We start from the raw sequence: 25464 nt of genomic DNA, 5'->3' as shown, positions 1-25464 counted from the left end.
AGTAGAAGAACCGAAAGACCATCACTACTGCAAATTTTTTCTTTTTCTTTTTAATTTTTTCACCTTTTTACTAAGAAACCAATTTTTTTTTCTCTTTTTCTTCTTTTTCCATCACCTGATTTTACCCTTTCAATTACCACATTTTTATTTTTAACCAGTATTATTACTGCTACCATTTTACCATTTTTTAAAGTGCCATTTTATTTTCTCTTTATTTTCTTTTGGGATTAGTGTTCTCCATTCTATTTTCATCGTTCCTTTAGCATTAATTTTCCCTATCTCAATTTCACCTCTTTGCTAAAACCCTCTTCCTTACTTTTCCCCTTTTGGTGTCCTGTTTCTCTTACCCTATTCCTGCTCCAGACTTTCCCAATTCCCTCTTTTTACCCCCTGTCTAATTCCACCCTACTTATATATCCTATTTCCAATCTACTGCTCTAAATCCTTATACACCTATTCTTTATCCTTCTTCACTTTCCAAACATTTTTTTCTCTCTTATCTTTCTATTGTTTTCTTGATTGTTGAATATATTGGGCTTTTTTTTTTTTTTTTTTTTTTTTGTTTGTTTGTTTTGTTTTGTGTTTTTTCTTCTTTTTTAGGACTGGTTGTGAGGTTGTTTTTCCTTTTCTTTTTCTTTTTCTTTTTTTTTTTTTCTGCTGGTTTTTCCCTTCCCTCCCCCACCCCACCCCGGTTATTTTTGTGCTTCTGTTTTCCCTTACCCCTCTGGATATTATTGGTGGTTTGTAGTTTGCATTCATCTCCAGGGATCTGTTGCTGGAATTTGTTGAGATTAGTGGCAGTTCTATTGGAGTTTGCTCCTCATACCAATAGTCTCTTCCCCGCTTCTACTTCATTCTCTTTTTTCGCTCTCTTTTTTTCCCCCCCTCTTTTTTCCCAATTCTATTTTTGCACTCCTTTTTTGTTTGTTTTTTTCTTATTTTTCTTTTCTGTTCTCTCTTTTATCTTCTTCTCTTCTTTCTCCCTTATCCCCTAATTCTCTTAATTCGGGTGGTCACCTTTATTTGGGGTTATTAATATTATGAATATACTTGTGTTCAGTGCCTGGTACGTTGTGCCTTGCTCTGTTGTATTTTGTGCCTTTAAATCAACGCAGCAGATCCAAGCAACAGCAGCCCCCTGATCACCGCAGCCTCCTGATCACCACAGCCTCCTGATCACCACACCCTCTGGCTGTGGAACAGCAGCTGTACGTGAAGCCTCCCCCCACCAGCCAGAAGAGCCAACACAGCTGTGAACAACACCCACCAGAGGAGCTGCTGCCAACTGGAAAGCAGCTGCTACCGCAACCGTCTGAGCAGCAACCACAACCCAAGGAGCCCCTGCCACCCAGGGAGCAGCCACTGAACATCTCAACATCTACATATGTCAGCGAGATCAAACATGGGTAGGCAAAGAAACCCCCAATGGAAAGAAAAGGAGGACTCGCCAGAAAAGCAGCTAAGTGAGACAGAGATATGCAACATGACGGAAAAAGAATTCAGAATAAGGTTCCTAGAGTACATGCACCGGATGTTCAAGAAGCAAGAAGAAACAGATGAAAAACTCAACTACTTATGCAAGAAGCTAGAAGAAACAGATGAAAAAATCAACAACTTAAGTAAGTCCCAAGAAGAAATGAAGAGCGACATAGCTTCAATAAAAAACTCCATTGAAAGTATCAACAGTAGACTGGGAGAAGCGGAGGGCCGAATTAGTGAATTAGAAGACAAGGAAGCAAAACACACTCAAACTGTACAGCAAATGGAGAAAAAAATTAAAAGACAGGAGGAGAGCCTAAGGGAACTTTGGGACAACATGAAACGAAACAACATACGAATAATAGGGGTGCCAGAACAACAGAAAAATGAACATGGATTAGAAAACCTATTCAAAGAAATAATATCAGAAAACTTCCCTGAGGTGGGGAAGAAAAAAGTCACACAAGCCCAGAGAGTCCCAAACAAGGTGAACCCGAAAAGACCCACACCAAGACACATCATAATTACCATGGCAAATGTTCAGGATAAAGAGAGAATCTTACAGGCTGCAAGAGAGAGACGGAAAGTAACATACAAGGGATCTCCCATTAGATTATCAAATGATTTCTCAACAGAAACACATCAGGCCAGAAAAGAATGGACGGAAATCTACAAAGTGATGCAAAGCAAAGGACTGAATCCAAGAATACTCTATCCAGCAAGGCTATCATTCAAAATTGAAGGGGAAATAAGAAGCTTCACAGACAAAAAAGGGCTAAGGGAGTTTATCACCACCAAGCCAGCCATGCAAGAAATGCTAAAGGGACTGGTGTAAAAAGAAGAAATATCAAGCTCAGAAAGAAAACAGCCACACACACACACACAAAAAAAGAAATGGCTACAAACAAGTACCTTTCAATAATAACTTTAAATGTAAATGGACTAAATGCTCCAACCAAAAGACATCGAGTGGCTGAATGGATAAAAAAACATGACCCATACATCTGCTGTCTACAAGAGACCCACCTCATTTAGAAGGGACTCACACAGACTGAAAGTGAAGGGATGGAAAAATATCTTTCACGCAAATGGAAAGGAAAAGAAAGCTGGGGTAGCAATACTTATATCTGACAAAATACATCTCAAAGTGAAGGCCATAACCAGAGATAAGGAAGGCCACTTCATAATACTAAAGGGATCAATACAACAAGAAGATATAACCCTGGTAAACATATATGCACCCAATGCAGGAGCACCCACATACATAAGAAAACTTCTGGAAGATATCAGGGGAGAGATCGACAACAATACAATCATAGTAGGGGACTTTAATACACCACTGACATCACTGGATAAATCCGCTAGACAAAAACTCAGCAAAGAAACAGCAATCCTAAATGACTCACTAGATCAGATGGACTTAATTGACATCTTCAGAACACTTCACCCCACAGCTGCGGAATATACATTCCTCTCAGGTGCTCATGGGACATATTCAAAAATAGACCACATATTGGGTCACAAGCAAAGTCTCCACAAATTCAAGAAGATTGAAATCATAAAAAGCTTCTTCGCAGACCACGATGGCATAATGTTAAAAATAAACTACAATAAAAACAACCCAAAATACTCAAACACTTGGAAGCTGAATAGCATGTTATTAAATATTGATTGGGTTACCGATGACATCAAAGAAGAAATTAAAAACATCCTGGACACTAATGACAATGAAAACACAACAATCCAAAACCTCTGGGACACAATGAAAGCAGTCCTGAGAGGTTTATAGCTCTACAGGCCTATCTCAAAAAACAAGAAAAAATGGTAGTCAATCATCTAACTCTACAACTCAAAGAATTAGAAAGAGAGCAACAAGAAAACCCCAGAGTGAGCAGAAGGAAGGAGATAATAAAGATTAGAGCAGAAATCAATGAAATAGAGACCAAAAAAACAATACAGAAAATCAATGAAACCAAGAGCTGGTTCTTTGAAAGGATAAACAAGATTGACAAACCCCTAGCCAGGCTCACCAAGAAGCAAAGAGAGAGGTCCCAAATAAACCAAATCAGAAATGATAGAGGCGAAATAACAACAGACCCCACAGAAATACAAATGATTGTTAAACAATACTACGGGCAACTCTACTCCAACAAACTAGACAACCTGGAGGAAATGGACAAATTCCTAGAAAAATACAACATTCCAAAACTCAATCAGGAAGAATCTAAAAACCTCAATAGGCCAATAACTATGGAAGAAATTGAAGCAGTCATCAGAAAGCTTCCAGCAAACAAAAGCCCAGGGCCAGACGGCTTCACAGGGGAGTTCTACCAAACATTCAAGGAAGAACTAAAACCTACCCTCCTCAGACTACTACAAAAAATTCAAGAGGAAGGAACGCTTCCAAGCTCATTCTATGAAGTCAGCATCACCCTAATACCAAAACCAGGTAAAGACATCACAATGAAAGAGAATTACAGGCCAATATCCCTCATGAACATAGATGCCAAAATCCTCAACAAAATCTTAGCAAATCGGATCCAGCAGTACATCAGAAGGATCATACACCATGACCAAGTAGGATTTATCCCAGAGATGCAAGGATGGTACAACATCCGTAAATCAATAAATGTGATACATCACATAAACAAATTGAAAGAAAAAAACCACATGGTCATATCAATTGATGCAGAAAAAGCATTCGACAAAATCCAACACCCATTTTTGATAAAAACTCTCAGAAAGGTGGGAATAGAAGGATCATATCTCAACATAATAAAAGCCATATATGACAGGCCCACAGCCAACATCATACTCAATGGACAAAAACTAACACCATTTCCCCTAAGAACAGGAACAAGACAGGGATGCCCACTCTCACCACTCCTGTTCAACATAGTACTGGAAGTATTAGCCATTGCAATTAGGCAAGAAGAAGAAATAAAAGGCATCCAAATTGGAAAAGAGGAAGTAAAACTGTCCTTATTTGCAGATGACATGATATTATACATACAAAACCCTAGAGACTCCATCAAAAAGCTACTAGACTTAATACATGAATTTGGCAATGTAGCAGGATACAAAATTAACCCCAAGAAATCCGAGGCATTTCTATACACCAATAGTGAACTTTCAGAAAGGGAGATCAGAAAAACAATCCCATTTACCATCGCACCAAAAAAATTAAGATACCTAGGAATAAACTTAACTAAAGAGGTTAAAGACCTCTACTCAGAAAACTACAGGACGTTGAAAAAAGAGATAGAGGAAGACATAAACAGATGGAAGAACATACCATGTTCTTGGATTGGTAGAATCAACATCATTAAAATGTCCATACTACCCAAAGCAATCTATACATTCAACGCACTTCCCATTAAAATACCAATGGCCTTCTTCAAAGATCTAGAACGAACTCTCCAAAAATTCATCTGGAATAAAAAAAGACCCCGAATAGCTGCAACGATCCTGAGAAAGAACAAAGTAGGTGGGATCTCAATGCCAGATATCAAGCTGTATTACAAAGCCACTGTTCTCAAAACTGCCTGGTACTGGCACAAGAACAGACATATAGATCAGTGGAATAGAATAGAGAGTCCAGAAATTAGCCCGAACCAATATGCTCAATTAATTTTTGACAAAGGAGGCATGAACATACAATGGAGCCAAGATAGTCTCTTCAATAAATGGTGTTGGGAAAATTGGACAGACATATGCAAGAAAATGAAACTAGACCACCAACTTACACCATACACAAGAATAAACTCAAAATGGATAAAGGACTTAAATGTACGACAGGAAACCATAAAAATTCTAGAAGAATACAAAGGCAACAAAATCTCAGACATATGCCGAAACAATTTCTTCACTGATACAGCTCCTAGGGCAGTTGAAACTAAAGAGAAAATGAACAAATGGGACTACATCAAAATAAAAAGCTTCTGCACAGCAAAAGAAACCATCAACAAAACAACAAGAAAACCCACCTCGTGGGAAAACATATTTGCCAACGTCATATCTGATAAGGGCTTAATCTCCAAAATTTATAGGGAACTCATACAACTTAACAAAAAGAAGATAAACAATCCAATCAAAAAATGGGGAAAGGATCTAAATAGACACCTTTCAAAAGAGGACATTCAGAAAGCCAAGAGACATATGAAAACATGCTCAAAGTCACTAATCATCCGAGAGATGCAAATCAAAACAACAATGAGGTACCATCTCACACCTGTCAGAATGGCCATCATCAACAAATCAACAAACGACAAGTGCTGGAGAGGATGTGGAGAAAAAGGAACACTTGTGTACTGCTGGTGGGAATGCAGACTGGTGCAGCCACTATGGAAGGCAGTATGGAGGTTCCTCAAAAAATTGGAAATGGAACTCCCATTTGACCCTGTGATCCCACTTCTAGGAATATATCCCAAGAAACCAGAAACACCAATCAGAAAGGATATATGCACCCAGATGTTCATAGCAGCACAATTCACCATAGCTAAGATCTGGAAACAGCCTAAGTGCCCATCAGTAGATGAATGGATTAGAAAACGGTGGTACATCTACACGATGGAATACTATGCTGCTGTTAAAAAGAAGGAACTCCTACCATTTGCAACATCATGGATGGAACTGGAGAGCATTATGCTAAGTGAAACAAGCCAGTCAATGAAGGAAAAATGCCACATGATCTCACTCATTCATGGATAATAAAGACCATTACAAACTTTTGAACAATAATAGATACAGAGGCAGAGCTGCCTCAAACTGATTGTCAAACTGCAGTGGGAAGGCCAGAGAGAGTTGGGGGGCAGGAGGGAGGGGAGTAAGAGATCAACCGAAGGACTTGTATGCATGCATATAAGCATAACTAATGGACATAAGACACTGGGGGGTAAGGGAGGGTAGGGGTTTGTCAAGGGCGGGGGGGAAAAAAGGACACTTATGTAATACCCTTTGTAATACTTTAAGCGAAAAAATAAAAAATAAAAAAATAAAAAAAAAAAAGACAAAAACTAATATAAAAACAGTACTCTTAGATTAGTACCAAGTGAAAGCTGACAGCTTGACAGAAAATAAAAATAAAAATTCTAAAGTGTACACAGAACTAAAATAGCCAAGTAGTCTGGGGCCATTTAGTGTAAAGGTAATTCAACCACTTTGATAGGCCCCAAGCTATAATTATTACAGTAAAGTTCAAAAACTAACATTTAATGCCCTAGCCAAGTGGTTCAGTTGGTTGGAGCATCATCTCATATACTGAAAGTTTGTTGGTTCAATTCCTGGTCAGGGCACATACGCAGGTTACAGGTTCAATCCCCAGTCGCGGCACATATAGGAGGCAACCAATAAACGTTTCTGTCTCTTTCTTTCTCCCCCTCCTCTCTCTCTAAAATCAATAAAAACATGTCCTTGGGTGAGGAATTTTAAAAAATTAATATTTGTTCTAGGGCTCTATCAAGAAGTTTACAAGATGTTAACTAAACCCTGTTGAAGACGTCAGGAGTACCCTTAAGAAGATGTTCTATGCAAAAACTATCTAGTAAAAAAAACACACACAAACTTTGGAGCCTGTGGTTTTAGTTATTTGGAAAATGAACTTAACTGGAACAGTTTATTCACTAACAAGGCTGCATACATGAGGCAAGACCTCACAGACCAATTCGCATAGACATTATGCTAAAATCACTACATTCACTGCGGGAAGAGGGTGTTGGCGAATTACTGCTTAGTGGTTATAAAATTTAGATTTGGGGTGATGAAAACATTTTTGAAATAAACAGTGGTGATGGTTGCATAAGATCATGAATGTAATCAGTGTCACTAAAAAGGTTAATATATATCAGGGGTCCTCAAACTTTTTAAACAGGGGGCCAGTTCACTGTCCCTCAGACCGTTGGAGGGCCAGACTATAGTTTAAAAAAAACTATGAACAAATTCCTATGCACACTGCACATATCTTATTTTGAAGTAAAAAAACAAAACGGGAACAAATACAATACTTGTATTTGCATGTGGCCCGCGGGCCGTAGATTGAGGACCCCTGATATATATAATGAATGAATGTAAAAAAATAATTTTTAAAGCTCTATAACATTGCTTTTAAAATGATGACACCTGGTAGTTATTATCAACTGCATTGGGGAAGTACTAAAGCTTAAAGAGGGGAATTTTGATGCTGCAGATGAGGCAAAAAGAAAATCTAGAGGTGAGGTAGGTTCTAAGTGATAATGTGAAGAGCACGGGGGAAAGAGGCCTTTATTAAATTTATTAGGGTCCTTTTAAGCCGTCTGTGCACCAATGGACTCTTCTGTGAGCAGCAGCTGTTTTTATTCATTAGGAATGAGCAGATATATATGTTGTTGCTCAATGTTCATTTCCCACTGTTCAAAATCCAGCTGGATTTTGAGTTGAAAGGCAGTTCATATCCAACAAATTTGTCATCAAGTATTTAAAGGTCTTTGTGTGAAAAAGGTGTGTTGAGCCTTGGGAACTATTTCCACCTAATAATGGACTCAGCTAGCGATCGGAATGATCCAGGAGGGCAAGCCTCTGCCGGCTGATGATTGGATCGGTGTCTGTGTGACTTTACTCTGTTGTGGGCCCTGTTGGTGGGTCTCTGTATACCTAGAAATTTTTATTCATTTTAATGGGATGTGGTATAGTCATAGAAAAGTTGTTCAAATTTACTTCCTCTGCTTATGTGCCAAGGCATTCATGGGAAATAAAATGTAGGATAAAAGCTAAAACTTTAGCCCTACCCGGTTTGGCTCAGTGGATAGAGCGCTGGCCTGCGGACTGAAGGGTCCCAGGTTCAATTCTGGTCAAGGGCATGTATCTTGGTTGCAGGCACATCCCCAGTTGTGGCTGTGCCTGCAACCAAGAAAAAAAAACTAAACTTTAAATGTCATTGAAATGGAAAACGTTAGTCCTACAGTGAGATCCCCTTTCTTGGGCTCTGTTGGCAAATGTATTGCTCAGAGTAATGCATTAATCCTGGAATCTCAGTGGCTTAATACCACGCAGGTTTATTTCTTGCTCGTACAAACGCCAGGAGCCTCTCCAGGACTCTGGGCAACAACATGATGATGTAATACTCCAACCTGCTTCAACTGCGAGCTGACCATCTCCCCCATGGCTTCCAGGGGGTCAAAGCAGGGGAAGAAAATGGAGGACCGGGTGTCAGTTTTTAAATGGTTTGGCCCCAGGGTGTCCCACAGCCCATGGGTTAGATAGGTCTAGTCACGTAGCCCCCCAGACCCACAGGGGTTGGGAAATGTGAGGGGCGAATGCTGAGCGGTCAGTGTCTCTGCGCAGACAAGAAGTGTGCGAGAACACATGGAAGCCTGCTCGTTTGAGCTAGATTGGTCACTGAGGGAAACAGGCATTTCTTTCTTATATTCTAAATGATATATCATGTCACATTGGTTAATAATAGGCCCAGAAGACAAAGACCTGAGAAAAGCAGAGAAAGCATTGCTATGTGGAGAAAAATATCATTAAGAAAGGGTGTGGGTCTGGGCCCATTGATTTGATAGTTTTCCAAATCCAGTGGCTAAGGATATGTCAGTAAACACTTAGTTTTGGGTGAGTGAACTGGTCAATGCTGATACTATGGTGCTTGCCAGCTCCTCCCTGATACCCATGTCCTGGAAGCAGAGTAATTGTGAGCCTCAGTTTACACAGTAGATGCATTTTGAGAATGTGACCCATACATTGGATCTTATTTGAGGCATAATAAGGGACCTTGATATCTAAAGAGATTCTTTGTAAAATGAGTCATTGAAAAAATGGTTGTCATACACTGGCTTTTCATAAAAGCAGAACACACCTATAATCACTTCATACCTAGACAAAAGGTGCAGCAATGTGTGGTCCCTGCTCTGTCTGAGGTGCAATGGACAGCATCCAGATCAGGCAGCCCATGAGACTGAGCAGACTCCCCAAGCTGGGGATCAAGTGATGGTTTGTGTGATGAACATTTTGGCTTTCGTAGACACTTACTTTATTTTCCTAACTGGACATTGTGCTCTCAAATGCATTTATCTTAGTCCTCTCAGTTCTCTCCCCTTTGTAAGAATGAAGTTTTTGAAGGACTGCCCCATACAGCCCCTCATTCCTCTATATTTGCTTGTGAATGGGATCATTGGGGCCTTAAAGGTAAAGTACAATTATCCACTGTTTGTAGTTCTCATAGAAATCTATTTTACAGGCACCATGGAACGCATCCTTTGATTGTCCAGAGGAGCCTGAACAACTCCCCCCTAAGCACATGGTTGTCAGAGCGACAGGGAAAGGTGCATCTTGAGACCTGCTGCAGAGAAGTGGGGTTTTCCTGATGAGCAGCATCCACCCAGAGTTGTGCCCCTGCAGTAGCTTCCTTCCTGCTGCCCGAGTTCAGTGTGCCAAGTTGTAGCTTTGGTCTAACTTTAGAGGCTGATGCAGAGGAGTTACCAGCTGCCAACTGTACCATTGCATTTGGCCAGTGTAATTGCAGCTTTTCTCTGTGCTTCTTTTAAAAAGTTTCCTGTGCAAGACAGTAGAGTTTGCATTTGATTAAAATGTGTTTAATTTTAGCAGTTCTTCTATCTGTTTTTAGCTATTGCTCCTAGTTCTCAACTGACTAGCATAGAATTAATGTGCTGCAGTCATCAATGAAATGCCAAAGTCTGATGTTTGGGGCTAGGAGTGTTTTTTTGTGACTCTCAAACTTATGTCAGTAGGGAGCTGATTTGCTCATGGAAGTCACTGACAATTGTTTAAAGAGGAAAAGTAACCAAAGAAGACATATCAAGGATCTTGCACAGCCTGCAGTTAAGTTTCCAAAATCCCTGCCCCACAGAAATGTCACACCTGCTAAATGTACTTTAGGTTGACCTTCATCTATCAATGACCCTTCCCAACCAACCAAGCCCATTCGAAAGCTTCCTATATCAAAAGTTTGAAAACACAAGCATCCTTTTCCCAAAATGGTTTCATAAAAATGAAGCAATAACACAATTTTTAAAAAAACAAACAGAATCAAGCCCCAGCCAGGTAGCTCAGTTGGTTAGAACATAGTCCCAACATGCCAAGGTTGCAGGTCTGATCCCTGGTCAGGGCACATACAAGAATCAACCAATGAATGCATAAATAAGTGGAACAACAAATGGATGCTTCTCTGTCTCTCTATCCCTTCCCCTCTTTCTCTCTAAAATCAGTAAATAAATAAAAAATGAACAGAATCAAAAGTGTCATGGATAAAATTTCATTTGGGCCCACTGTCTAATTTCTTTGCCAGCTTCCTTCCGGTTCTTGGAGCCTTCAAATGGTGCTGGCCAGTGACATTGGTCACGATATTGATCTAATTCTAAGACATCAAAGGAATGTCTTCAAGCTCAATTCTGTCTTGGGATCTGTGACTGATTTGGGGCAAGTGTTTGGAGTCCTTTGTGTCTGAGATTATCTCGCTCTTAAATGCCCTCATCTCCTAACAGCATTTAGAGGGTGATATTTTGGAAAGTACAAATACATGTGACCCTCCCTGTAATACCATCCCTGTGGGGTCCTCCAAGGACTCTGTTTAGCTCCAAGGAAACCCAAAGACTCTCAGCTTAACAGGCTGCATCTCCCCTGTGGTCCCACAGGGTTAGGGGAAGGCTCTGATGGACTGAGTGCCATAGCGATGCTCAAAACAAGGGAGTTTCCAGCAGCAATTACCTCCGCTCTGACCTCTCCCACTCCACTGCCTCATCATCAGGCCACAAAGCAGAAGTTTCCTAGAGATGTTACTGTCCACAGGGTCTGTTCCTCTTGGTAACAGCAAACTTTTCTTTTATGAAAGCCAGCCCAGAACACAAACGTAATTTATTTTAATGAACAAACTAGGGCCCTAATAAACATCATTGATTCTCCCCAGCAATCTAAAACTGTTTGAAGCCAAATTAAAGTTTTGTGCTCATTATAGTGAGGTAGTACACAGTGAGTCTATAACCAGTAGAGCAACAGCAAACAGGTTTATGAAATACCAGACAGAGACAGCTCCCAGTGGTGTCAATGCTTTGTATTTAAGCCCTGAGAGCCCTGCCCAGTGACGCCCAGCCTCCTTTCTGAAATGCATCAGATAGCACCACAGCATTGCATTTTATTGAAGAGAAAGCTGAGGAGGAGAAGTGAGTTGACATTTCCCAGTTACCAAAAACAACTGAGGGTCATGACCAGTAGTAGATCATAAAATGAACTTAATAGGTTTTGACCACTGTTTTACAACTAGAATAAAAATTATTAGAGTGCCCCCCAGTAAGGTAAGTATTGTGTGATACACACGTGTGTGGGGGCAAGTTGACCATATAATTTCTTATCCACACTGGGACACTTGTGAGAATACACGGGGCTCTAGTAATAATCATACCAGCAAAATGCCATAAACCAGGATTTTTCTGAGCCAACGAGAACATTCAGTCACTCATTATTAGCTCATGATATGAAGTGTATTTATAACTGAGCACTATTCTAACTTAGTGGCCATTTATCTCTCTAACTTTCACCACATCTTCCAATATCCTCCTTCTTAGTAATAATGGCTACCACCCAGCGAGCGGGCTTACTATGTGCAGGGCATTGTGCTAAGAGCTTTGACCCAACTTTAAACACATTCAGTCTTCACAACACTTTTCTGAAGCAGTTACTTGTATGAAGAAGGAACCAAAAAAAAAAAAAAAAATCAACTCTGGCTAACGTAAGGGGCAATTTCTTGGAAAAACTCACACTTCAAAGGTTGGTGGCAGAGAAAGGAAGAAGGGAACAGAAAGCCTGGGTGGTGGCAACTACCTGCACCAGCAGCCCAGCTGGTTCCTCTTTTCGGGTGTCACTGGGCCCAAGAACCAGTCCTGGGAAGGTAGTCAGATCCACAAACCTAGGAACACAAGCACCCGGATTTTACCTCCCATACACACATGATGGGTGGAGGACAGCCTGAAGGGATGGGGCCTTGCCAAGAAGGGAAGTGGGTGTTGAGTAACTAAAACCTGAACTGTGCTACCAGCTCCTGTTTACAATGAGGAAACTGAGGCTTAGAGGTTGTGCCTCTTGAGTTTACATGGAATGAAATGGCAGAGCTGGTATTCAAACGATGCCTGCCAACCTCACAGTCCCCGTTGGCTGCTCTGCCCCAGTCAAACTGACTTTCTCCTGTTTCCCAAACTCTTTGCCTTTGCTACACCACTCCCACTCCACGGAGGCCCCTCCCCTCCCACCTCTCCCTGCTCATAGGGTCCAGAGTATACCATTCTTCCAGGAAGCCATTCCTGGAGGAGTCAGTTCTATCCAGCTGGTTCTCTGGACCCCTCTAAGCCCTCACCTTCCTTTTCTTGTGGAAATGTTCTGCCTTCTGGACAGGCTGCAAGTCTTACTCCTGGAAAACCTAAGCAGCTGGACCAAATGGGAGTGTCATCCCAACATAGAAAAAAATTCCTCTGACTTAACATCCTTCGATTTAAGCACCAGTGCAGTGGTCCAAGGTGTGGACTGACACCCATCTCATCCTTTACTCACCATGGACCTGGCTGAAATGACAACTTCCCTGAGCCTGAGTATCCTCATCCAGAAAACAGGGATAAATATAGCTCCTGGGTTAGCATTAAATGAGATCATATGGGCCACGCATGGGACTAACCAATTAGGTTTTCCTAGGTTTTGTCATCTTTTTTATAAGTAGTAACTCCTTGTTGTAGAAAATAAGAGAATGCAGAGAAGCACCAGTAAATTCTACCACTCAGAGAAACTCACTGTTGACATTTTGACTGATGGCTCCATTTTTGGTATCTCTATGCACATATTTATTTTAATACCTCTTGCTAGGAGAATTCATCGAAATGATGTACATTAAGCACCTAACCCAGCTCCTTTTGTACAACACCAGTCCCAGGATCACTCTCACCTCTACACATGTAACCCCCAGGTCTCCGTCAGGAGCCCTCACCTCTCACTTCTCATCTCCAGGCTCTGATTCCACCCCGCTGCTGGCCACCACCACCTGATTTCCACCCAGAATTCTAAATGAGACAAGTCCAAACCTGAAATCATCATCCACCCAATGGCGCAGCTTTAGCTCCTCTGCTCTCCATCTCTCTTGATATTATCACCAACTTCACTGCCTTGATTTGGAGCCCAGTTTGCTACATCTCTTGACTCCATCCTGCCATACTCTCAGTTATCAAAGGATTCTTTTTGGAGCCCTGCGTCATGAGGCGTGCCATGACGTTGACCTTAGGAGAGGTGGGGAGTCTGGGAATTTGAACAAGAATGAATAAACAAAGTTGGTTTTCAAAAGGCATTAAAGATTAAGTTGTTAGCAAAGAGAAAACAGGAAACCAGGATTCCTTAGTAAAGACCTGTTTGTTTTGTGGTTACGTTTTCAGAGGAAACACCTGAGACAAAGGCATCATGGCCAGTCAGAGTTGGATGGGGATGATGGTCCTTTGTGTAATAAAATGGGAGCACAGGTTCAACGGGGTGTCAGGAGGAAGCCAGGAACCATTCACCAGAGGCGAGATGGTCTCTGTCCCCTAAGAGTAATTAGCAAGGATGTCATTCAAAGACAGGGTCTGTGCTCCTGACTTGACAACCGTGTAAGGACAGGAGGGTTACACTCACTGCACAGCCCCACTGGAATCCTAGATCTCTGGAGATGGCAAGTGATGGAAACCTCCAAGAAAAGAGATGGGTGTCGGTGTGGACATGGGAAAGGAGGAAAGGACCCATACTGTCTGGAGTTGACCAGGCCTGTGACATAGCCTGGAGGTAGCCGGAACATTTGCTGGGAGTTCCTCACAAGACAGAGGGGCCTATTGAGAGGTCCTCTAACATCTGGACCAGGCATAGGTGTTATGTCACTGGTGGTGGAAATGTGCTAGGACAATAGAAAGGAAAGTCTGTCCAACCGGGCTTCCATACAGCACAGCGATTGGGCAAACGGAATGAGTTGGGGGATGAGAAGACAGTGGGGGATGTTCTGGGACCCAGTAGAGAGAGAATGAGCAAAGGGCATCCCTGAGGTGTGAGCCACGTGTTTGGTGGAAGAAACCACAAGGAGGAAGGAAAGAGAAGGTTCCCCTGCTGTGTGTTACTCTGTGCTGATGAGACAATACTTCCAGGCCACCTCAGTGACTCCCTAATCCCCACCTGTGTCTATGAATCTGGAAGAAGCAAGAGGTAGCTGAGACACCAGGTGACACACCAAGTGAGTACATGGTGTGCACACAAATACACACTGCACACGTGTGCACACACGCTCACCCTGGGCCAAGAGGAGGGCCATGGGGCTCCTGCCCACAGCTTTTCACACCTGGTCCCTTGTGGAGGGTCCACACCTTAATAGCCACAGCAGTGTCTACCCAAACATTTTCAGTGGTGCCTTCCTGCATACAGAAACACCTCCCAAGTGCGTTTCTCCCTCCTCAGCCATGTTTCTTCTTTTAGTTTTTTACATTTCTTGAGAGTTGCCTACTCTGGCTTCCCCACCCTCACCTTCTATTTTCTCACCTATAACCCTGCTGAAGCTGCTCTCATTGAGGTCACAATGTCCTCAATATTTCCAAGTCCAAAGAGCAATTTTTAGTCCTTATTGTCCTGGAGCCCCCATCCCTTTAACAAGAAAATCATCATCCTATCTAATAATAGACAAACATGGTAATTAACCATACCTCCGCTACACTTCCCATTGGCTAATCAGGGTGATATGCAAATTAACTGCCAACCAAGATGGCGGCCGGCAGCCACACAGCTGAAGCGAACATGAGGCTTGGTTGCCCAGGCAATGGAGGAAGCCAAGGTTCCCTGCCTGCCACCTGCGTGGCCCAGTTCTGAGCTCTGGATGCAACAATGCTTCAGTTATAGAAGCTAAACAAACCCCAGATACCTGCTTTCAGCCAGCCAGCCTTGGAGCTGGAGCCGCAACAAAGTTTCAATTACAGAAGGTTAATAAATCCCAGAATAAAAAAAAAAAAGAAAAAAAGGAGAGACTGGGAGCTTCAGTTGCAGGCTTGGCCTGCCTGAAAACAGCCCTCAGCCCCTCATCCAGACTGGCCAGGCACCACAATGGGGACCCCCACCCTGAAGGGGGTGTGGGCAGCCTGAAAACAGCCATCAGCCCCTCATCCAGGCTGGCCAGGCACCCCAGTGGGGACCCCCACTCTAAAGGGCATGCGGGCAGCCTGAAAACAGCCATCAGCCCCTCACCCAGGCTCGCCAGGCACCCAAAAGGGACCCCCACCCTGATCTGGGACACCATTCAGGGCAAACCAGCCGGCCCCCATCCATGCACCAAGCCTCTATCCTATATAGTAAAAGGGTAATATGCAAACTGACCCTAACAACAGAAAGACTGGGAATGACTGGTCACTATGACACACACTGACCACCAGGAGGCAGACGCTCAATGCAAGGGCTGCCCTCTGGTGGTCAGTGAGCTCCCACATGGAGGACCTCTGCTCAGCCACAAGCCAGGCTGATGGCTGCCAGTACAGCGGTGGTGGTGGGAGCTTCTCCTGCCTCCTCAGCAGCGCTAAGGATGTCCGACTGCAACTTAGGTCTGCTCCCCGCTGGCAAGTGGACATCCCCCCAGGGCTGCAGGGCTGCCAGAGGAATGTCTGATTGCCAGCTTAGGTCCAATTCCCTGGGGAGCAGGCCTCAGCCAGCAGGTGGACATCCTCCGAGGGGTCCCAGACTATGAGAGGGCACAGGCCGGGCTGAGGACCCCCCCCCCTCCCCCCAGTGCACAAATTTTGGTGCACCGGGCCTCTAGTCTACACTAATAAAAGAGAAACATGGTAATTGGCGTACGACCGCTACCCTTCCCATTGGCTAATCAGCGTATCCTTATGCAAATTAACTGTCAGCCAAGATGGCGGCCGGCAGCCATGCACTGAAGTGAGCAGGGAGGCTTGCTTCCTCCAGGGACTGCAGACTCCAACGTTCCCCACCTCACTTGCCGGACTCTCAACTGCAACTCTAAGCAACTATTACTATGTTGCAAGTAAGAAGCTAAACAAAACCGGCTTTCAGTCAGCCCCGGACCGCAACATTGTATCCATGTTTTCAGCAGCGAGGCCTCAGAGCTAAAGCTGGCCCAGAATAAAAAAAAAAAAACGAAAGAAAACAAGGAGCGGTTGGGAACTTTTAGTCAACTGCCAGTGGGAAAACAGCCCTCAGCCCCTCAGCCAGCCTGGCCAGGCACCCCAGTGGGGACCCCCACCCTGATCCAGGACACCCTTCAGGGCAAACCAGCCAGCCCCTACCCGTGCACCAGGCCTCTATTCTATATAGTAAAAGGGTAATATGCCTCCCGGCACCGGGATCAGCGGAGCAGCGAGGCTCCCGGCACTGGGATCAGCGTGCCAGGGGGCAGCGCCCAAACCCCCTGATCAGCCCTGCTCTGTGCCTGATAGGGGGGGAGCTCCCCAATCCCCCGATTGCCCTGCAGCTCTGTGTGTGACAGGGTGCAGCGCACCAACCCCCTGATCGGCCCTGCTCTGTGTGTGACAGGGTGTGGTGCCCCAACCCCCTGCCCCCACGGGCCCTGCTGTGTGTGTGACAGGGTAGAGCCATAACCTCTCCATCGGCCCTGCCCTGAGTATGACAGTGGCGGTGCCCCAACCCCCTGATCGGCCCTGCTCTGTGGGTGATAGAGGGTGGCGCCCCAACCCCCCTCCACGGGCCTTGCTCTATGTGTGACAGGGTAGAGCCATAACCTCCCCATTGGCCCTGCCCTGAGTGTGACAGGGTGCAGCGCCCCAACCCCCTGATCCGCCCTGCTCTGTGTGTGACAGGGGGCGGTGCCCCAACTCCCCTATCGGCCCTACTCTGTGAGTGACAGGGGGGAGCTCCTCAACCCCCTGATGGGCCCTGCTCTGTGAGTGACAGGGGGCAGTGCCCAACCCCCCTGATGGACCCTGCTCTGTGAGTGACAGGGGGCAGCGCCCCAACCCCCTGATCGGCCCTGCTCTGTGAGTGACAGGGAACAGCGCCCCAACCCCCTGATTGGCCCTGCTCTGTGAGTGACAGGGGGCAACGCCCCAACCCCCTGGTCGGCCCTGCTCTGTGCGTGACAGGGGGTGGCACCGCAACCTCCCCATCGACCCTGCCTTGAGTGTAACAGGGGGCGGTGCCCCAACCCCCCAATCAGTCTACCCTGAGCGTGACTGAGGGTGGCATTGCAACCTCCCGATCTGCCCTACTCTGTGCATGACAGGGCAGCGCCCCAACTCCCCAATCAGCCCTACTCTGAGCCTGACCATGGGCTGCACTTAGGGATTGGGCCTGCCCTCTGCCACCGGGGAGCAGGCCTAAGCCAGCAGGTCATTATCTCCCGAGGGGTCCCAGACTGCGAGAGGGCACAGGCCGGGCTGGGGGAACCCCCCCTCCGAGTGCACAAATTTTTGTGCACTGGGCCTCTAGTATATAATAAAAGGGTAATATGCAAATTGACCCTAATGGCAGAATGACCAGAACGACCGCTGGACCAGTCACTATGTGGTGCACTGACCACCTCTTGGTCCCTTCCCCAGGCCTTCAGGCACCAATCACCTGATGGCAAATGGGGAACTGGGGTTGGGTGGCAGCAGGGAGCGGGGCAAGCTGCGGGCAGCTGGGGAAGATGGCCCTGATCGCAGGCCAGGCCTAGGGAACATATCCGTGCACAAATTTCATGCACTGAGCCTCTAGTAAACAGATAATTACTACAGAGTGTGGTAATAAAATCATAGGCATATACATGGAAAATTATGGAAACCCAGAGGAGAGTCTCTTAACTCAGTACAGAGAGGTCCTGGAATCCTTCCTGGAGGAGGTGACCTCTATCTGGATGCTTATGAAAAAGTTGGGTTGGGGAGCAGAGGACTCCAGGCAGAAGATAGCATGAGCAAGGGCCTTGGAGAGAAAGAGCACACAGTCTGTGCAGAAAGAAGAGAAGCAGCTTCATATGCTGGAACATGAAGCACAGGGTGCCTCTAATGGGCCACACCTGCATGTGTGCTAGTACAGGGGTACAGTAGTGAACCGGACACAGCTGCCTCCTCTCCTTCCATGCTAGGTGGGGACAATTATTGGCAGTACCACCAGCTGGATGAAAATTGATGGTTATATGGGGTGAGGAGCAGGGAGCACTCAGGTTTCCAGCTTGGACAATGTCATCAAATGACAGGAATATGGAAGATAATGAGTTATATTTCCAATACAATGAGGCTGAGGCCTGTGGATACTTGGTGGAGCTGTCCAGTTGAAGTCACACAAGTCTGAGGTTTGAGGAAAAGTTCTGGAAGGGAGCGGCAGACTTGGTTATCATCAGCATGTAGGTCAGTTGACACAGGGATTCTGCAGAATGAGGACAGGGCCAGGTCCACGTGTGAGGGTCTCCATGGGGGAAAGCTGAGAGCAGGCAGAGACACAGAATGGCTTGGTGGAAGGGATGCCAGCTTTGGCTGAAGACAGGCTTGGCTCTCCCACTTTTTACGCAGATGACTTTGGCCAAGCCCCTTAACCTCTCAACAATAAACAAAGTCTTTATTGTTGAAAGTCCTCAATTCCATTGTTTCTAAAGTGAGGAAAGTCAGGTGCATTCAACAGGGTTATTTTAAATAAGGCAACATGCCTAAAAGCACTGAGTGTCTGTACTTAGTCAGCTCAGGCTGCCATAACAAGATGCCGCCGACAGGGAGGCTTAAACCACAGATGTTTAATGAGGGGAGGGGAGGGTACTTCCAGCTGGTGACCAGATCCGAGGTATGGCCATGGGAGGAGAAGGAGCAGGCCAACTGGAACCAGGAACTGACCTCAAGGCCAATGAAGTGAACCAGAGTAACAGTAAAGCTCTGGGTGCAGAGATGAATTTAAGTCAATGAAGCCCTTGTCCAAAGCAACTCACATGTCTAAAAGGAAAAATGCCCCCAAAGATGCTAAGGATCGATGCCTTCATCCTTGCTTTTTATTCTCTCTCTCTCTCTCTTTCTCTCTCTCTCTCTCTCTCTCCCCTTCCTCCCCCTACTTTTCTGCTCTGCCCCCTGACCTCTGGCTCCCTCCACAACCCAGGTGTCTTTCCTCCTGTATGGCTCCATCAGGATGAGGCAACTTCTGTCCAAGGCCGTGGCGACTGACGATGAATATCCCTGGAGGCAGAACTCACACAAATATTACACTTCATCCTCAGCCTCTTCCTTTTCCTCTGGTTCATTCTGGCGAATTACTGGGTCTTGTCTGATTACCTGCCTGATTTTGTCCCCCTTTCCAGCAGCCTCAGGGTAACTGTGACAAAACCCCGTACCTTTGTGGCAGGGTCCTCACGCTCACCCACACGGGCAGTTTTGTCTATGTGGGTCCCGGTGGAGAAACCCTTGCCTGCCTGGTCCTAGGAAAGGTGCCTTCACTCTTTTCAAAGTGGGAATGTTGCTCTCATAAGAGTTTTCAAAGGGATTTTTTAAAAGGGGGATGAGGTAAGGAGGGCGAAGAATACAAGATGCTTTTATTTATTTTTATTTTTAAAAAATCTTTATTGTTGAAAGTATTACATATGTCTTCTTGTTTCCCCCATTGACCCCTTCTAGCCCGCCCCTGCCCACTGCCCAGGGCTTCACCGCCCTATTGCCTGTGTCCATGGGTTATGCATATATGCATACATGGTCTTTGGTTGATTATCGCCCCCCTCAAACCCCCCTTCCCCTCCTCCCCGCCCCCCCACCTTCGCTCTGAGATTCCATAGTTACAAGGAGCTTTTAAATCACAGTACAATTCTGATTACTGGTACAAGAGCAAGATTTGTTGTTGTTACTGTTGCTAAAGCTGTGTTGTCATTCAGACACTGGCACCTTGAAGTTATAGAAAGAGCATGGACTATCAAACAAGACATAGCTTAGCTTCCCTTGCATTAATGGCTTTTGTTATGAAAAAGACAAAGATGCTCTTATTGGCTGACTCCAACTGCATTTTGGGCAAGTGAAGGAGCATTCTCACCCAACCCCAGATCACATGGGTTTGATCTGACAGGTAAGGGCACCCAAGGACAACTATAACATCTGCCAAGGTCAAAGAAGTAAATTCTGCTTGGGGCTCTGGGCTGGCCTGCTCGTGGCACCGCAGTGCTCTGTATGGCGCACTGCACAGTTTTTGCTTGGCCTGTAGTCACTTCTTTCCCTGGTTATCTGTGTACATTTCTGGAACTTGCATAAACCAGTTTTGTATGTTTTGGCCCGGCTGCGTGCAGTGTCATTAATGTAGGTGTGTTTTTGGTCTCTGGATGTAAATACCATACAGTAGCACATCTACTTAACATCAGGTTAGGGTTGGAGGCCTTTTGTAAACACATTTGTCTGGAAGTTCAGGATGACATTAAACAGTGGCCACTAACATCCCCTCTTGCCACGTTGTGAAATGAAGTTCCTGGGGCTGCAGCTCTGTGTCTATGTGTCAGTCCTCAGTGAGGAGCCCCCATGCTTTAGAAGGTGAGATGAAGACTCTGTTGTGTGTTTCCAGAGGTAGTGCCCGGGGGAAGCTTGGACCCTGCATAACTGTACTTCTATCTCAGCTGCATGCACAGTCTCTGTGTATTTTCAAGGAGCTAATAGGCTCTTTTTGGCGGGTAGGGGGTGCTTTATAAACGAATCAACCCCTGAATGGCCATCAACGTGGGGCACTTCTCTTCATCAGTAGCCTCATCTCAACCTAGAGGCTCACTCCTGTCTGTAGCTTTAAGAGAAAAGGCCTCTTAAAGTATGGTAGCAATCATCCCAGGTAGAAACTATAGTTTAACTCTAGCCCTAACTGGTTTGGCTCAGTGGATAGTGCGTCGGCCTGTGGACTAAGGAGTCCCAGGTTCGATTCAGTCAGGGGCATGTACCTTGGTTGTGGGCATATCCCCATGGGGGGTGTGCAGGAGGCAGCTGATTGATGTTTCTCTCTCATCGATGTTTCTAACTCTCTATTCCCTCTCCCTTCCTCTCTGTAGAAAATCAATAAAATATATTTTTAAAAAACTATAGTTTAACTCTCACCCTGCTGTTTGGCTTAACAATAGAAAAGTTATTTTGATTTTCTGAATTATATAAAACATCGCATTGAGTGTGATCTTACTGGTTTTAGAAAGCAAATTCCTCTGTACCTGGAAACCAGGATTGGCTCTGTTGCAAAGAACACAGCTCCCTCTTAACATTTTTTACAAGCAGGTCACGGTTTAGCCAGGGGTGAAGAGCCTAACCTTTCTAAGGTATGAGCCTGTGACCTTTCGGGGGTATGAGTCTGTGACCTATGTTGAGAAATGGAGCGATGAACTTTGTGCGTGTTTAGCCAACCTTTTTTGTGAATAAAAGCTTACTTCTACATCTGATCGGGGCTACAGTTCGGTCTTTGCTATGGCAGGGTGCTGTAACTGCAGTCGCTGGCCAGCTAATAAAGGCTCCTAAATTCTGCCCTTTGGCTCTGGTGGTCGTCTCTTACGGGTTGCCCCATAACACTCTGAGTTCCCATGAGTTTGGAGGCACTCTGAGCATCTGTCACCTGGAGTCCTCCCGCCTGACTTCCTCCCAGGTTAGAAGGCGCTGGCTGCGCCCTCTGCTGGGCAAAGAGGGGAAAGCCTTTATTCTGCCGTGTCCCTTTGGGCACTTCCGGTTTTATTTTCACTGGAGCCTTGGATGATCAGAGGGTGTGCAACTTGAGGATCCTGCCCTCATCTGTGATGCCCAGTGCCGTTCTCATTGTGCCCCATGTCGCCCTCTCCATGCTGGGGGCCAGGGAGCCTGCGGACTCAGACACTGGGGCAGGAAAGGTATTCCGTGGCGCTCCTCCCCCTCTGCTTTCCCCAGGCCATGACTCCTCAGTCACTCCCACCCACAAAGCTAATGTTTAGACACAAGTAAACACAGCTGAAAGCCAAAAGAACCCATTTATAAGCTCAGGCCATCCACCAACCAGGACTTCCCTTAATGTCCATGACACTAATTCCTGAGCAGGATGCTTGAGAAGAATGTCCAGGCTCCAGTCTAAAAAGTAAGCCAAGCCTATAAAGGCAGTTAAGGAAAAGCAAGACTGCACTCATGGAGGAGAATGACCTGGCACCTCCCCCCCCCCCCCCCCCCCCCCCAGCCCACACACACACACATACACAAGGGGACCGCACCGCTGGCTCAGGCCCACGATAGCCTAGCATGGCAGACAGCTTCGTTCTCTTCTGTGAGCACCAAAGACCTGAATCCAGGACCCCTCCACTCCTCCCACACAAGGGCTTCTGAGGCTTTGTTCCTGGGCCTTGGCAGAGGTGGAAAGAGCTTGTGAAAAAACCATGGGGATAACCATGGCTGTCAGCAAGACAGAGCTTTGGGTCTGTCAGCAGCCAGGTCTCACATGTTGGAGAGCCCCAGGTTCTGACCGGCTCAGCTTTCCTGGGGTGCTGCAGAACTTGCTCCCTGAACAGAGGATGGCTTATCAAATACGTACGCCTCTAAAAGTGGCAAAATATTCCCTTAACCAGAAATGGCAGGAAGAGGACTTCCTTCCTTCCTTCCTTCCTTCCTTCCTTCCTTCCTTCCTTCCTTCCTTCCTTCCTTCCTTTCTCTATTGATATTTACATCTTATTTCACAACGAATTTGGAGGGTCTTTAAATATTTGATACAATAAGATAAAAGGAAAATATATAGTTAAAAACAGAACTGTAGGAAAAGCTATGACGGCTGAAAAGCAGAGGAGCAGGGGTTGTTATTTTTTCCTACTCCACTGGTGAGGAATTACGTATGTTCATTCTCACTTGCCCCGCCCCCACCCCCATTGCAATGAAGAGTAGCAGTAATGGGTCCTAAATAATTGCTAACGCCTGGACTAAATTTTTGGCTTTGGGTTTTCTTGCCACCAAAGCAGTAAGAAAAAATATGATGATCAACAATAAGTTGCACATGTTCCATGGAGTAAAACATATGCTCTCTCAGGAAAAATACAGATAAGTCTGAAAGAACATGTTCATGTGAATCAGTCCACAGAGGGGACACAGTGATTCAGGGTGACATCATCAGCATGCTACCCAAATGCATTAGAAAGCTCTGAGTGATCGTTTACCAGGGCCTCCTCCCTCAATGGACGGTGAGATGGTTATGACAAAGCACATTTTAGGAAAATGGTTGGGGCCAACCCAAATTGTCCACAACTCTGGTTGCCTAGGGTCTGGCCTAATCCAAAGATGACGTCCACACTGTTTAGGAAGTGATGGGCGGCATGCCCCTCATGTGATTCCCTGTTACTATCATTTCCCTCATCTGGGCTTTTGATAGAATGTGAGCATAAGAAGCTCAGGTTTGTAACCGCTGGCAGGGCCCTGGAGTGCAGACTTTGTACACTGATGTGAAGTGGGCTGCATGTACCTGCAGACTGAAAGCACCTGGCCAGGACTGACCCAAAGGGACAACCACGCCTCCTCTGTAGGCAGGTCATAATCAATTGTTTCTATCTGAGAAAAGACTGCAGCAAAAATAACTGGACATTGAAGTCATTTGATTTGCTTTGCTACATTGGGCATCATGCTAAGAACCACCTTGTTCCATTCTTTGCCTGAATCAGTAGAGATGGTAGTTGAAATGGGGACCATTTCACTTCTTTCCATGATGAGTGCAGAGGGATCTGACTCAAAAGTGACCAATGTTCATGAGACTCATTTAAATAGGCACATTCTCTGTAACTGGCCTGGTTACCACTTCCGTAAGTCAAAATGGGAAAAGCAGTAATTTGAAATTGTATTTTGCCAAACAACTGAGAGCTCAGTTTAAGAAAACAGTTGTCATTTCCCCCTTCATGTGCCACATGGAATGAGCCTGACAGAAAGTAATTGCAGAGCCTTTCATGTGACTCACCTAAGGGCCACTCAGCTGTCCCCACAAGGCTCATAAGAGAAAATAAGTTTTCTTCTTTTTCGGTTTTAGGTTTATGCATATCCACAAAACCTCATTCCTATGGAGCAAACTAGCCTTTCAATATCCCATGTGTGGAGGTGTGTATAAGATCTACTAGGCAACGAATACAAGATGGAATCTGCACCTGGATACCACAGAAATTATAAAAAGTATTTTAAGATACATAACAAGAAAAATAATGTACCACAGTGAGATACCATCTCACACCCGTAAGGATGGCTACTATAACATAACAACAACAAAACAACCCAGAAAATAACAAGTGTAGATGAGGATGTAAAGAAATTAGAACGCTTGTGCACTGTTGCTGGGAATGTAAAATGTTTCCAGTGGGAAAAAGTATGGAGGTACCTTTAAAAATTATAAATAGAACTGCCATATGATGCAGCAATTTCACTTCTGGTCATATACCCAAAAGAATAGAAAGTACAGTCTTGAAAAGATATTTGTACACCAATGTTCACTGCAGTATTATTCACGATAGGCATAATAGGCCAAGTGTCCATGGACAGATGAGTGGATAAACAAAAATGTGATATGTAAATACAATGGAATATTATTCAGCCTTAGGAAGGAAGGAAATTCTGACATGTGCTACAACACGGATGAACCTTGAAGACATTATGCTAAGTGAAATAAATCAGTCACTAAAGGATAAATACTGTATGATTCCATTTATATGAGGTACCTAGAGCAGTCAAATTCGTAGAGACAGAAAGTAGAACGGTAGTTGTCAGGGGCTATGGGGGAGGTTGAATGTGGAGGGGATGTTTAACAGGCACAGACTTTCAGTTTTTTAAGATGAAGAGAGTTCTGGAGGTGGATGGTGGTGATGGTTATACAATAACGTGAATGTACTTAATATCACTTAACTGTGCACTTAACCATGGCCAAGATGGTAAATCAATGTTGTATTTTACCACAATTAAAAGTAAAATAATGTGTCCCTTAGTCCTGCCAAGCCTCCCCAGAATGATGGGCTCTCCCAGGAGGCAGCAGGTGGCAAGTGCAGGGTCGCTTGGTCATTCCATGTATGTGTATATTCATGCTCACAGTCTCAAAACTCCA

General features: G+C 45.0%; 1 protein-coding gene across 1 annotated transcript; it reads left to right on the top strand.

Moving 5' to 3' along the window:
* Positions 1–9376: 9376 nt before the first annotated feature.
* On the top strand, positions 9377–20985 carry TMEM272 (transmembrane protein 272). Its single transcript, XM_070408730.1, is given in 6 exon segments — positions 9377–9438; positions 9540–9639; positions 19543–19642; positions 19645–19725; positions 19728–19822; positions 20980–20985. Coding segments are annotated over 6 exon segments (444 nt in total).
* The last annotated feature ends 4479 nt before the right edge of the window (positions 20986–25464 follow it).

This window comes from Myotis yumanensis, unplaced genomic scaffold (assembly GCF_028538775.1).
Source record: "Myotis yumanensis isolate MYYU_CA2020_CCGP unplaced genomic scaffold, mMyoYum1.0.hap1 SCAF_3, whole genome shotgun sequence".
In the NCBI taxonomy this organism is placed as follows: Eukaryota; Metazoa; Chordata; class Mammalia; order Chiroptera; family Vespertilionidae; genus Myotis; species Myotis yumanensis.
Note: the sequence above shows the minus strand (reverse complement) of the source record. Positions and strands in the feature narration are given on the sequence as shown.